Source organism: Anolis carolinensis, chromosome 5, assembly GCF_035594765.1.
Source record: "Anolis carolinensis isolate JA03-04 chromosome 5, rAnoCar3.1.pri, whole genome shotgun sequence".
NCBI classification, from domain to species: domain Eukaryota; kingdom Metazoa; phylum Chordata; class Lepidosauria; order Squamata; family Dactyloidae; genus Anolis; species Anolis carolinensis.
Window position 1 is genome coordinate 8,231,879 of NC_085845.1, and position 15,030 is coordinate 8,246,908.

The 15,030-nt window shown below is 41.5% G+C and overlaps 1 protein-coding gene across 1 annotated transcript in view; it reads right to left on the minus strand.

The window, feature by feature from the left end:
* Positions 1-2,618: 2,618 nt before the first annotated feature.
* Positions 2,619-15,030, minus strand: part of adra1d (adrenoceptor alpha 1D) — a 65,883-nt gene continuing 53,471 nt past the window's right edge. The window contains exon 2 of the mRNA XM_003226746.3: positions 2,619-4,029. Within this exon, the coding sequence (XP_003226794.1) occupies positions 3,458-4,029 (572 nt within the window). The 3' untranslated portion in view covers positions 2,619-3,457. The remainder of the gene's footprint in view (positions 4,030-15,030) is intronic.

The following is a 15,030-nucleotide window of genomic DNA, read 5'->3' on the forward strand; positions in this document are numbered from 1 at the left end:
TATTGATTAATCTATCCTTCGCTGCTCCAGCGCCCAAAAAGACATGTTTCTCACTTCCTGAGTTTGCTTTATACTGAAGGCTGCTGCCTGGACAATTCCAGATAATGTAGTAAATCTTTACTCACATTTCATTCTTGCATGCACAAATAAACGATTTCCAGAATCACCTACACGCTGGGTGAATCCATAAGAGGCTCTTGCTGCCTTTTTAATGGGATTTAGCACTTTGGGGCCTTTTGGCAAAAGAAGATGTTTTGTGTAAAACTCCTGATATCGTTTTGAAGAAAACAAAACATGGGACACAGAGAGAAGTCTATCCGTATGTGTTTTGTTTCCTTCTCTGCCAAAGCCAGAGCTGATTGGATGAATCATAGGCAGCTATTTTGTTGTTTGTCAAAATATTTTCCCAACAGATTTGGCAACATTGGCCTGGCACAACCGCCTCTGGTCCACCGTTCCTCTGTGTGTGTTTTGGAGAAAACAGGCAGCTTTATCAAGTAATATTCAAAAGCAACAACCAGAGGGTAAGTAAACCCTGAGAGCCTCGTGTTGCTCAAGTCAATGGCCACATTTCCTCTTGATGGGAACTCTCCTTCCAGCCCCACCTCTGCCATGTATCTGAACTTGGGCAGGAGCCAGCCAATTAAGTTGTATGGAAACTGTGCATCAAACCCCAGAGCTGGAAATAGCACCGGGGTCATTGAACATCGCCTGTAGATATTTTCCTGGGCAAAGTTTTCGATGGGCTATTGAAATTGCACTGGCCCCTGGCCAAAGTTTTGCATGAAACCACTGGGACATCCTAAGCGAAGAGAGCTTGTCTTTGAAATGGTTCATTTGAATGACTAATAAAATGACAGGCTTTTGCCCTAAAGGGTTCAAAATGTGCAATGTCTATGGCATGCAGTGCAAAATTCCTGGGTGGTACACTGATATGATACTACAGGATTTGATTGCAATGGATATTCAATCATTTCCAGGGCTTTTTTTTTTAATGGACACGTTTGGTGAATCAAAAGATCTCTTTCCTCAAATTTATGCAAAGAGTAAGTTTGATTCGAATAGTAAAATGTTATGGTGTCGTCAGAGTTGCAGTTTTACAAGGCTTTGCAGTTTTGCAAAGAGTGCTGGAGCCTTGCCAAATGACAACTCCCACATTTCTATAACATTGAGCCATTGCAGTTAAAAGAAAGATGCCCATCAAGACTCTGTTTCAAGGCCTCCGGAGAAGGAAGATCCACTTCCCCACAAGGCAGGTTGTTCTATTGTTTTTATAGTTAAAAAAGTTCTTACTAATGTTTAGATGGAATTTCGTTTCTTTTCTTGTCCATTTGTTCATGTCTCTGGAGCAGCAAAAAACAAGCTTGCTTCCACCTGACATCTGTGGGCTCTTTGCAGAGAAAGGATGGCATAAGGCATTTTGCTGCCTGAGTCAAAGAACAAAACAGCACTCTTCGTTCCTTTTACAAAAACTATATGAACAACCTGAGTATTTCTTCAATACTGGCAAGGAGAGAACATTTTGGACTATACCTGAAGGCATCAAGCAGGTAGCAGAGGAAAACCCCAATCTCTTACCACCTCCTCTCAGCATTTGACTTTACTCTGGATTTGTTTTATTCCGGAGACCCGTTTGAAGGCTCAGGTTTAATACTTGGAGTATGTGCTTTAAAAATACAACAAGGGAGATGCCTCCTGAACATGTGCAGAGTGTGCTCCCCTCTCCATCAAGGAAACGCTGTCAGTTTCCACATGTTTGGGAATTGGGGAGCAGGAGGCGAATGCAAACAGCGCAATGGAGAATTATTGATTTCTGTCCGGTCACGGTGCCGAAATGAATTTTTCCATATTTCTGCAATCAGTTGTAAATGTTGGGAAGTTTTGGAAGGATAATTAATGAATGGGATCTTGGTGACATGGTTAAATCACCTTTATGAAGTTTCCAGTGTTTTTGGCTCCTGTCCTTTTTGATGCACTATCTCCACTCCTTACATTTTTCTTTTTAAAAAATGGCTACTGTGGGATCATTCTGGCTGGATTGCCCTAGATCAGTGGTTCTCAGCCTGTGGGTCCCCAGATGTTTTGGCCTTCAAATCCCAGAAATCCTAACAGCTGGTAGACTGGCTGGGATTTCTGGGCGTTATAGGCCAAAACATCTGGGGACCCACAGGTTGAGAACCCCTGCCCTAGATAGCTGGCCCTCCACATTTGCAGGTTTACTTTTTCTGGATTTGATTATTTGCGGATTTTATTAATATGTTTTCTTTCGGTATCTCTAGGTCCTCCACTCTACCAGAAGTTGAACCTCTTCTGAACCCCTAACCCATGTAAAAGTGGGAGGAATATACTGTTTCTCAGTATTTGATAAAAAGCAAATGTTAGTCATCATCACCTTTGGATTCCCGAAGACTTGAATCCTCAAAAAAACTCACACACGTTTCCAGCCCTTATTCTAAAAACAGGGTTCCAGCCCTCATTGATATAAATAATAGTAATGATTGAAATATTAGTTATGGTTATCTTCAAACCATGGGGAGTTCTACTTATTCTTCAAGAAAATACCCCCTCGCCTAGTGATCCTTACAAACAACAGCAAAATAAACAGGGGCATGTTGTACTAATCGAGAAACTCATTACTCACCATCCCAGAAATCTAGTAGTTTGATCAAATACATGTTGTTCTGATTGGTTATCTATCACTCTGCTTGAAATCCTCTCATTGGCTTTCTGCTCTCCCATGACCTCAGATCCAGATTTCTGGAGATAACTTAGTTCCTAATGAAGCATTGTTGGGTGAGTTTAAGGAAACCCTTATTTATGAATTTGCATACTTTATTGTTGGACATCTCAGCACATCATGGCCATTTTTGAGGGGCCAGATGGTCCTGTTGAAAATAACAGGGGTTTTTTGCCTGGATACCAAGACTTCACCCTTATCTAAACTACAAAGGAATGAGATATTTCTCATTGTTTTGTAGTATACATTGGTCCACCTATTCGACATATTCATTGACCAATCCCAGAATTCATAGAATTCTTGCCTGTTTCATGGCCAATAGCACTTTGTCCTCCATGAGGTACCTGGCCATATACAAAGTGCTATATCACGCTCCCCAAAAGCCCAGAGGACAGTGCTCCATATTGAGTCGGACCATGGGTCTTTCCAGCTCAGTATGGTTGACACTGGTGTCAAGTAGTTTTTGGAGGTCTTAGCAAAGGGGATGTTCTACTCAGCATGACTAGGCCGAGGCCCTTTGCTGACTGGAGATGTTGGTGATGTTGGCCTTCAACCTTCTGTAGGCCAAGCCTGAGCTCTCTCAAGTGAGCTTTGGGCCTCCTCCAGCCTACCTGTCTCAGGTATGGACCCCATCCACCTCTGACAGCTGACCCGCATGTTAAGACACAGACACAACAAAATGAAACCCCAAGGGGGTCCTAATGTTTATCCCTGCTAATGTTAAATATCTGTTTCTTTCAGTCCAGAGGACTCGGAGTCTGTTAAGTCGTCATAGACTTGATAGTCAATGCACTCCATGAACTCGTTTGGGATCCCTATGGAGACCGACTCCACCTCGGTCTTGTAGGAGGCCGACACACCGCCTTTGATGGACCCTCCCCGGATCTTGTTTGAGAGGCTGTTCATTTTCTCTTTCAACTGTGTTGGCTTTTGGAAAGGGGAGAACATCCTCCACCGCTTGAAGTTCAGAGTTCTCCTTTTGCTCGAGCTCTCCAAGCTGCTGGAGTTCAATATGAATGACCCGTTGGTGGTCGAAACTCTCGACTGCAAATCCCGCTCCGAGTCTTGGCCGGAACCGTTGACGGAGGCACCTCGCCAATGGTTGTCGTAGACCCTCCAGATGGGTCTTCTCCTCCGACGACACTGACACTTGAGTAGGCGAATGAAAGCTCTTTTGAACTCTTTGCTCGAACAAGGGTAGATGATAGGGTTCACGCAGCTGTTGAAGTATCCCAGCCAGAAGATGATCTTGAAAGACATTCCTTCAGGCTTCACGGAAGGGAAATAGGAACCTGAATAGAGAAGAAAGCAAAAGGATAACGTAAGAAGTGGAGTCAGATGATGGTCACTTATACCTTTAGTTAGTACTAGCTGTGCCCGGCCACGCGTTGCTGTGGCGAAGTATGGTGGTATGGGAAATAAACTATTGAGGAATTGGTGGTAGTTAAGGTAAAGGGTAAAGGTTTTACCTTACATTAAGTCCATTATAAATGGGTTATATAGCTGTGTGGAAGGGCCTTGAGTCTACACTGCCATATAATCCAGTTCAAATCAGATAATCTGTATTTTATAGGCAGTGTGGAAGAGGCCTAAGTGAGGCCTAACTCTGCCTGTCTCCTGGGCTGAGTGGGTTGCTAAGAGACCAAGTGGACGGAGCTTAGCCTTATAACTGGCAGCAATTGGATAAAAACAATTCTTCCTCTCCCTCTAATTAGGACTATTCTTTCTTTTCTTTTTGTTGTATGAACGTAGAGGCATGGATGAGGGGTTGTGCTGCCAAGTTTAGTGTTTCTGGGATGTGTAGTTTTGTTGTTTTGTCCTAGGCCGAAATTTCATTACCCTTTTATATATATAGATGAGTACCAGTTAAGAATAATTATAGATATTTATTTATTTATTTCATACATTTATATCCTGTCTTTCAGGGTGACTCAGGGTAGTCTCACAACCGGCAAACACATATACTGTATATACTCGAGTATAAGCCTAGTTTTTCAGCCCTTTTTTTAAGACTGAAAAAGCCCCCCTTGGCTTATACTTGGGTGAGGGTCCTGGTTGGCTTATATTTGGGTCAGCTTATACTCGAGAATATATGGTACATTTATTGTTTTACTCTATTATTATTGGTATTATTACATTTATTTTTTCTCTATTATTGTTGCTACTATTACATTTTTTAAACTTTATTTTTATTATTATTAATACATTTATTATTTCACTCTGATCTTATTTTATTGTATGACACAGCAAACAAGATAGATATGCTGGATTTCACAAAATCACAAGTCGAACACTTCCCGAGTGTCTAGGACTGTGTGATGTATTTTCAGATGATGCACACAGATCCCAGTAGGGTGGCCTTTTGCAGTTGGCAATCGTAATTTTGTCAATGTCTAACTCTGATATTATTATTATTATTATTATTATTGCATTTATTATTTTACTCTATTTATTATTACATGTATTATTTTACTCTATTATTATTAAAAGGATACATAAGCACATTTACATTGAAGAAGATGAGAATAATGATTTGATCAGAGTTGGACAGTCTTATCTTAAATTTGAGCTTTATGTAAATATTCAAAATCATTTAACCTACTGATGCCTCAATTAATGTAATTTTATTGGTATCTATTTTTATTCTGAAATTTATCATCCTCGGCTTATACTGGAGTCAGTGTTTTCCCAGTTTTTTTGTGGCAAAATTAGGTGCCTCGGCTTATATTTGGGTTGGCTTATACTCGAGTATATATGATAATTATAATAACAATTACAGTCAAAACAAATAGTTAAAACATCAATTATAAAAACATCTATTTAAAATTACACAAGTTCAAAGTCATAATCCAAGGTCTGTCCATTGTCAGTAACATAAATCATTCTCATTATTATCGCTGCGTCTGCTGATCGAATGTTTGGTCCCACAACCATGGGGAGATAGGGCGGAATACAAATAAAGTTTTATTATTATTTATTATTTTTTGGGTATTTTCCTAAAGGACAGGAGGGAGGGGGCTGACCTGATTTCATTAAGGAGGGAGTTCCACAGATGGGGGGCCACCAATGAGAAGGCCCTGTCTCTCGCCCACACCAATCGTGCTTGGAAAGGTGGTGGGACCAAGAGCAGGGGCTCTCCTGACAATTTTAATCTCCACAATAGTTCATAGAGGAAGATATGTTCAGACAGTTAAGCTGGGCCTGAACCATTTTGGGCTTTATAGGCTAAAGCCAGCACTTTGAATTGTGTTTGGTAGCAGACTGGCAGCCAGTGGAGCTGATGTAGCAGGGAGTTGTATGCTCCCTGTACGCCACTCCGGTGAGCAAACTGGCTGCCGCCCATTGGACCATTTGGAGCTTCCAAACAGCCTTTAAAGGCAACCAATGAAGAGTGTGTTGCAGTAATCTATTCAGGATGTAACAAGAGCCTGGAATACTGTGGCCAAATCGGCCTTCTCAAGATATGGGCACAATTGGTGCACAAGTTTTAGTTGTACAAAAGCTCCCCTGGACACCACCACGACCTGGGATTCCAGGCTCAACAATGAATCTAGGATCACTCCCAAGCTGCAAACCTGTGTCTTCAGGGAGAGTGTAACTCCATCCACCACAGACTGTAACCCTATGCCCTGTTTGGCCTTTCAACTGACCAGTAGGACCTCTGTTTTGTCTGGATTCAGTTTCAATTTGTTCACCCTCATCCAGTCCGACACAGCTGCCAAGCCCTGGTTCAAGACCTGAACAGCCTCCTTAGTAACAGGTGGAAAGGGGTGATAGAGTTCTACAAGGAAAGGAATATTCATAAACATTTACTGTACAAAAAAAACCCAGTTAGGGATTTTAGGTACAGTAGAGTCTCACTTATCCAACACTCACTTATCCAACGTTCTGGATTATCCAACACATTTTTGTAGTCAATGTTTTCAAAACATCGTGATATTTTGGTGCTAAATTTGTAAATACAGTAATTACTACATAGTATTATTGCGTATTGAATTACTTTTCCTGTCAAATTTGTTGTATAACATGATGTTTTGGTGCTTAATTTGTAAAATCATAACCTAATTTGATGTTTAATAGACTTTTCCTTAATTTACAGCATTTATATTCCGCCCTTCTCGCCCCGAAGGGGACTCAGGGCGGATCACGTTACACACATCAGGCAAACATTCAATGCCTTTTTAACATTGGACAAAGACAAACAACAAACATAGCTCCGAGGGGGCCTCGAACTTATGACCTCCTAGTCAGTGATTCATTGCTCTCCTGTCTGCGCCACAGCCTCCTTATTATCCAACATATTCACTTATCCAACGTTCTGCTGGCCCATTTATGTTGGAAAAGTGAGACTCTACTGTATATTCACATAATCCTGATTGAGATAAAAAGAATATCCATCAAATTCACAAAAACCCAATTAGGGATGTAAGAAACATTTAGTAAAGGTAAATGTAAGAAACATTTAGTAAAGGTAAAAGTTTCCCCTGACGTTAAGTTCAGTCGTGTCCGACTCTGGGGGTTGATGCTCATCTCCATTTCTAAGCCAAAGAGTCAGCGTTGTCCGTAGACACCTCCAAGGTCATGTGGCCGACATGACTGCATGGAGCACCGCTACCTTCCTGCCAGAGCGGTACCTATTGATCTACTCACATTGGCATGTTTTCGAACTGCTAGGTTGGCAGAAGCTGGAACTAACAGTGAGCGCTCACTCCACTCACCGGATTTGAACCTGGGACCTTTCGGTCTGAAAGTTCAGCAGCTCAGCGCTTTAACACACTGTGCCACCTGTGACATAAAGATGGCCACAAATATCCACAAAATCTAAATTATGAGTGTTAGGAATAGTCTCTGATTTGGGATATAAACAATATTCGTAATTTTCTTGACTAAAAATGACATCACAACACATTGAGATGCTGCACCAAAATGGATCACCCTCTGAGATTTTGGGATTTTTGCATTTCAGAACTTTCCTTTTGCCAAAAAAAGGTGGGACTCCATCAACTTGTCCAAGCCATGCTGGCTGGAGGTCTCTATGTTCATCCCAAAAGTACTTTTCCCAAATTCTAAACCAAGCGTCCAGAACTGTTAGTTCAAAGTACAGTAGAATCTCACTTATCCAACATAAACGGACCGGCAGAACGTTGGATAAGCAAATATGTTGAATAATAAGGAGGGATTAAGGAAAAACCTATTAAACATCAAATTAGGTTATGATTTTACAAATTAAACACCAAAACATCATGTTATACAACAAATTTGTATTATACAAATTTGATAGAAAAAGTAGTTCAATATAAAATAATGCTTGTAATTACTGTATTTACGAATTTAGCACCAAAATATCACGATTTATTGAAAACATCGACTACAAAAATGCGTTGGATAATCCAGAACGTTGGATAAGCGACTGTTGGATAAGTGAGACTCTACTGTAGTATGTTCCCATTACTCCCTTTAGATGCAACATTTCTCTGACTGTGTCGGGGAGATATTCATAGGCCAAAACTTTCCTGTCCTTGACGTGTTGTCCGTTCTGAAATGCGAAGTAATTTGCAAAAGCAATTGAGAAAACTCGGCTTAAATAGCATTATCCTCCCAGAGCTTATCTTTAGAAATAGGAAATCAACGCCGCAAAGCCAATCTTTTGATTGCAGCATGATAAGCAAGGAAAATGTGGAATGTTTTCCCTGGGGAGGCTAATCCTCATTTGTCCCTCTTAATCCGCGCTCATTAATTGCTTCCTTCCTCCGTGTGGCATTGGCCCTCTTTTTCCAGCAGGGGGCGCTCTTGCTCTCTCCGGATCCGAATGGACCCTTGCCCGGAGAACTCTAAGAATAACTGTCTGACTCAGACCTCGGTATCTTTTAATTTTAGATGAATCATGACTCTGCGTGACTGGGGTGATAATTTGTATTATGGGTAAATAACATGCGCTTCCAAGGGACCACTGCTAAGGCGAGGAGTCAAAACAGCGTGGCAGGAGCACTGGTGGGCATGCGAAGATGGAAGTCCCAAAGACAAGACTGAAACACACACGCACAGAGAGTTCTTGGATGCTTTTAAGAGGAAAACAACATCACGGCTTAAGGTGCCTCCAATGCCACAAAGCCCATAATTATGTGCCGTACTGTAGAATCAATGCAATTCGACACCACTTTAATCACCATGGCTCAATAGTATGGCATCTGGGGAGCAGAAAATTAACAAGATTTTTAGCCTTCTCTGCAAAGAAGTGCTGGTGCCTCACTAAACTACAAATCCCAGGATTCCATAGCATTGAGCCGTGGCAGTTAAACTGGTTTCAAACTGCATTTATTTTACAAAGAGTCTAAAGCAGGGGTCCCCAAACTTTTTAAACAGGGGGCCAGTTCACGGTCTCTCAGACCGTTTTAAAAAAAACTATGAACAAATTCATATGCACACTGCACATATCTTATTTTGAAGTAAAAAAACAAAATGGGAACAAATACAGCCCCAATGTTCATCATCATCATCATCATCATCATCATCATCATCATCAAAATAATAAAGAGGGTTGAAAGAGACTCCTTGGGCCATTTAGTTCAACCCCCTTCTGCCTTTGTGCACCAAAAGCACAAACAAAGCACCTCTGACAGATGGCCACCCAGCCTCAATGTTGTTAATAATAAGCAGCAAAGAACTGGTGGGATCACAAACCTGCAAAAGTATTGGAAAATGAACATACAAAGATATTGTGGGACTTCCGGATCCAGATTGACAAAGTTCTGGAACACAACACACCAGACATCACAGTTGTGGAAAAGAAAAAGGTTTAAATCATTGATGTTGCCATCCCAGGTGACAGTCGCATTGACAAAAAACAACAGGAAAAACTCAGCCGCTATCAGGACCTCAAGATTGAACTTCAAAGACTCTGGCAGAAACCAGTGCAGGTGGTCCCGGTGGTGATGGGCACACTGGGTGCCGTGCCAAAAGATCTCAGCCAGCATTTGGAAACCATAGACATTGACAAAATTACGATCTGCCAACTGCAAAAGGGCACCCTACTGGGATCTGCGCGCATCATCCGAAAATACATCACACAGTCCTAGACACTTGGGAAGTGTTCGACTTGTGATTTTGTGATACGAAATCCAGCATATCTATCTTGTTTGCTGTGTCATAACAAAATAATAATAATAATAATAATAATAATAATAATAATAATAATAATAATAATAAAAATCACAGAGTCCTAAACGCTTGGGAAGTGTTCAACTTGTGATTTTGTGATTCGAAATCCAGCATATATATCTCATTTGCTGTGTTATAATATGTCTTTGTGCCAATAATAATAACAACACCAGCACCAACACCACCAACAACAAAGAGAGTTGGAAGAGACCCCTTGCACTATTTAGTCCAACCCCCTTCTGCACTTTTTGCACCAAAAACACTAGCAAAGCACCCCTTAATAATTAATAATTAATTAAATAATAATTAAAATACCATTATAAATAAGCAAAGCTTTGGAAGGTGCGCACCAGGTGACGGAGGGAGGGAGCTGCCGTAGCGGGGGCCGGATAAATGGCTTTGAGGGGCCGCATGTGGCCCCCGGGCCTTAGTTTGGGGACCCCTAGTCTAAAGGGAGATGACTAGCCCTCAAATCTGCCACAGTTGTTTATCTCTCCTTTTCCACACTCCAAACTTTTGCAAACTCTCAGCATTAATTCAGTATCACTGGGGAGAAAAATTAGTGTAATCTCAGCAGTTTGAGAAACACTAGGTGAGAAAGTTCAAGAAGGTGTCGAAGGCTTTCACGGCCAGAATCACTGGGTTGTTGTGTGTTTTCTGGGCTGTATGACCATGTTCCAGAAGCATTTTTTTTCCTGATGTTTCACCCACATCTATGGCAGGCATCTTCAGAGGTTATGAGGTCTGTTGGAAACTAAGCAAGTGCGGTTTATATATCTGTGGACAGTCCAGGTTGGGAGAAATAACTCTTGTCTGTTTGAGGCAAGTGTGAATGTTGTAACTGACCACCTTGATTAGCATTGAATAGCCTTGCAGCTTCAAGGCCTGGCTGCTTCCTGCCTGGGGGAATCCTTTGTTGGGAGGTGATTAGCTGGCCCTGATTGTTTCTTGTATGGAATTCCTCTGTTTTTGACTGTCTACATAGGGACCACCAAATGTAGCAATGCCCAAACATGAGTCAAAGAACATGAAAGGCCCTGCAGACTAATTCAACCAGAGAAATCAGCCATAGCAGAGCACTTGATGAACCAACCTGGACACAGTATATTATTTGAGAACACAGAAATGCTTGACCACTCCAACAACTATCATGTCAGACTACACAGAGAAGCCATTGAAATTCACAAGCATGTGGACAACTTCAACAGAAAGGAGGAAACCATGAAAATGAACAAAATCTGGCTACCAGTATTACAAAACTCCAAAATCAGAACAGTAAATAAGAAGCAACACTCTGAAAACAGAGGAGTTCCAGACATAAGAACCAGGGGCAGCTAACGACTCTGAACAAAGGATGCCCCCAGGGAGGAAGAAGCCAGGAGATGAAGCTATTCAATGCTAATTAAGGTGGTTATCTACAACATTCACACTGGCCTCCAACTGACAAGAGTTCTTCTCTCACCCTGGACTTTCCACAGATATATATAAACCTTCATTGCTTAGTTTTTCCATATACCTCACAACCTCTGAGGATGCCTGCCATAGATGTGGGCGAAATGTCAGGAGAGAATACTTCTAGAACATGGCCATACAGCCCAGAAAACATATAACAACCCAAGTAAGTAAGTAAGTAAGTTAGTTCAGCATGATGCATGTGGCCACAATATTAAGCAATTAGTGTAGATGAGGCCAAAGTAACTACAGTAGAGTCTCACTTATCCAACACTCGCTTATCCAACGTTCTGGATTATCCAACGCATTTTTGTAGTCAATGTTTTCAATATATCATGATATTTTGGTGCTAAAGTCGTAATTACAGTAATTGCAACATAACATTACTGCGTATTGAACTACTTTTTCTGTCAAATTTGTTGTATAACATGATGTTTTGGTGCTTAATTTGTAAAATCATAACCTAATTTGATTTTTAATAGGCTTTTCCTTAATCCCTCCTTATTATCCAACATATTTGCTTATTCAACGTTCTGCGGCCCGTTTATGTTGGATAAGTGAGACTCTACTGCAGGGGTCCTCAAACTTTTTAAGCAGAGGGCCGGTCCACAATCCTTCAGACTGTTGAGGGGCCGAATTATCATTTGGGGTCAAAAACCGAACAAATTCCTATGCACACTGCATATATCTTATTTGTAGTGCAAAACAATAACAATGAAAGAACAATACAATATTTAAAAATGAAAATAATTTTAACCAACATAAAACTATCAGGATTTCAGTAGGAAGTGTGGGCCTGCTTCTGGCCAATGAGATAGTCAGGTTAATTAGGATTGTTCTTGTTGTTGTTGTTGTTGTGTGTCTTCAAGTCATTTCAGACTTTGGGCGAGCCTAAGTCCAAAATGATTTATTGATTCATTTACTACATTTATTTACTACATTTATATCCCACCCTTCTCACCCCAAAGGGAACTCAGAGAAGCTGTATGTACATACAATATATTATTAGCATAGCACAATATTAGCATTATACTATATTGAACTATACCACTATACTGTAATATTATATGTAATATATAACATATAATTAATATTATTATATGGTATTATTGTTAGTATTATATTGTATAAAATGATAATATTCTTATCAATATTATATGTATATACAATATATTATATTATTAAAACTGATATAAAAATATTATATTATAAATGAGGGCGGGGGCCAGGTAAATTACCTTGGAGGGCCACATTCGGCCCCCGGGCCTTAGTTTGGGGACCCCTGCTCTACTGTATATGAAAGTTTATGCTATGTAATGATACAGATTTTCAGCTAGTGATGCCAAGGCATCAGCTGCCTGTTCATTTGCTCCTCAGGTGCAAAATGGAATGGAAGATAAGCAATAAACACTACCAACACTTATGGAGAGTGTGGCAGAGGAATTAAATCAGAAGTCCTCCCTGCCTGGGGCAATTTTCCTCTTGACATGATCACAGTGCAAAAAGCCATGGCATGTGGCTCTACGAATGTGTGCCTGAGGCACCATCATCCATATGGGCTGAAACCCATTGAGAACAAGGTTGTTGTATGTTTTCCAGGCTGTATGGCCATGTTCCAGAAGTATTCTCTCCTGACGTTTCGCCCACATCTATGGCAGGCATCCTCAGAGGTTGTGAGGTTGCCTGCCATAGATGTGGGCAAAATGTCAGGAGAGAATACTTCTGGAACATGGCCATACAGCCTGGAAAACATACAACAACCTTGTGATCCCAGCCATGAAAGCCTTTGACAACGCATTGAGCACAGTCTTCATGCCAAGTGCATGATCCAGTTCTGCCCAGGTATGGACACGTTTGGCCCATGGGCCACATTTGCCCACCAGTGGACTTCAACATCCCAGTACTGATAGCAAGTTTCCAATCTCTGCGATACAGCCTGCCAGCTTCTCCTTCCTATGCACCGCTGCGGAGAGTATTTACGATTGTATTTTCCTGGGCTCTGCTCAATGCCCTGTTAAGCAAAGTGAGATTTATTCATTCTCCACCTCCCTGCTCTGCCAATGAACGGGTCCCTCCTTGTGTGTGTTTTTGTGTGTGCGTATGTGTGATTTGTGAATCAGAGCACGCATTAATAAATTACTTGCGCGTTACAAAAGAGAACGCCTTGCCTCATAGTCGCCGGCTTCTGATCTACCCAAGTGAGACACTATTCCTGGCTTCATTCATCCCCGGGGCTACATTCATCTTGAAAGCTACCCCTCTGCAGTGGAGGAGTTTCCTCCGGAGAAGGAGAAATTGGCTCTTGTCCGACAAGAGCAAGAGAAGGGAGAGCCGTGTTGGCGTTCTCCTGCAGATTGAAACTTGTATTGGTGCAATGGGGCCTGTGATATTTATTATCCTCTAAGTGAAAAGTATTTAACATCCTGATCATGCGCACCACTTTGCAGCATCATCCCCGAGTTACCGAGGAAGAGAATAGAGAATGAAGGCTCTAGCAGTTTAATCCTACACTTTTAAGACTTTTTTTTGCCTCCCTCCCCAGCACAGCCCCAATGTAAGGATCTTTTGTTCTGCCCTTCAGCAACCTTCTAGACCTTGCTTTGCATAACTATCCAGACACAAGCAAAGAGAACGGGGAAAGACACCAAGAGACAGGAAAATTATTGTGTGTGTATTTTAAATTCCATTTGTATTTACTTGTTTTTCCTGCCTTAAGGCTCTTCCCAATTAGTCTAAAGAAGCGCAACCCCTTGCATTACAGCTCCATGGATTTTGCCAGTTGTTGCTTTTTTAAAAATTAGCATTTAAATGATTTTGTAGAAACATGTGTAACCAACAATGTATCTGAGATCTGGTATCCACAGGATCGATATCCATAGGTGATTTACCCATGCCGGAAGAAAATATGTTCTTTCTAGATCATGTACGTTATTGGTAGATCTGTGTGTGTTTTGCCTTGGGTCATAGCATCATAGAATCCTAGAGTTGGAAGAGACTCATGGGCCATCCAGTCCAACCCCATTCTGCCAAGAAGCAGGAAAATCTCATTCAAAGCACTCCCGACAGATGGCCATCCAGCCTCTGCTTAAAACCCTCCAGAGAAGGAGCCTCCACCACACTCCAGGGCAGAGAGTTCCACTGCTGAACAGCTCTCACAGTTAAGAGGTTCTTCCTAATATTCTGGTGGAATCTCCTTTCCTGTAGTTTGAAGCCATTGTTCCGCATCCTAGTTTCCAGGGCAGCAGAAAACAAACTCGCTCGCTCCTCCCTGTGACTTCCCCTCACATATTTATACATGGCTCTCAACATGTCTCCTCTCAGCCTTCTCTTCTGCAGGCTAAACATGCCCAGCTCTTTAAGCCACTCCTCATAGGGCTTGTTCTCCATACCTTTGATCCTTTTAGTCTCCCTCCTCTGCACACATTCCAGCTTGTCAACATCTCCATTAAGTTGTGGTGCCCAGAATTGGACACAGTGGTCTGACTAAGGCAGAATAGAGGGGTAGCATGACTTCCCTGGATCTAGATACTATACTCCTATTTATGCAGGCCAAAATCCCATTGGCTTTTTTTGCCGCTGCAACACATTGTTGGCTCATGTTTAACTTGTTGTCCACAAGGACTCCAATATCTTTTTCACACATACTGCTCTCAAGCCAGGCTTCCCTCATTTTCGCAGCAGCT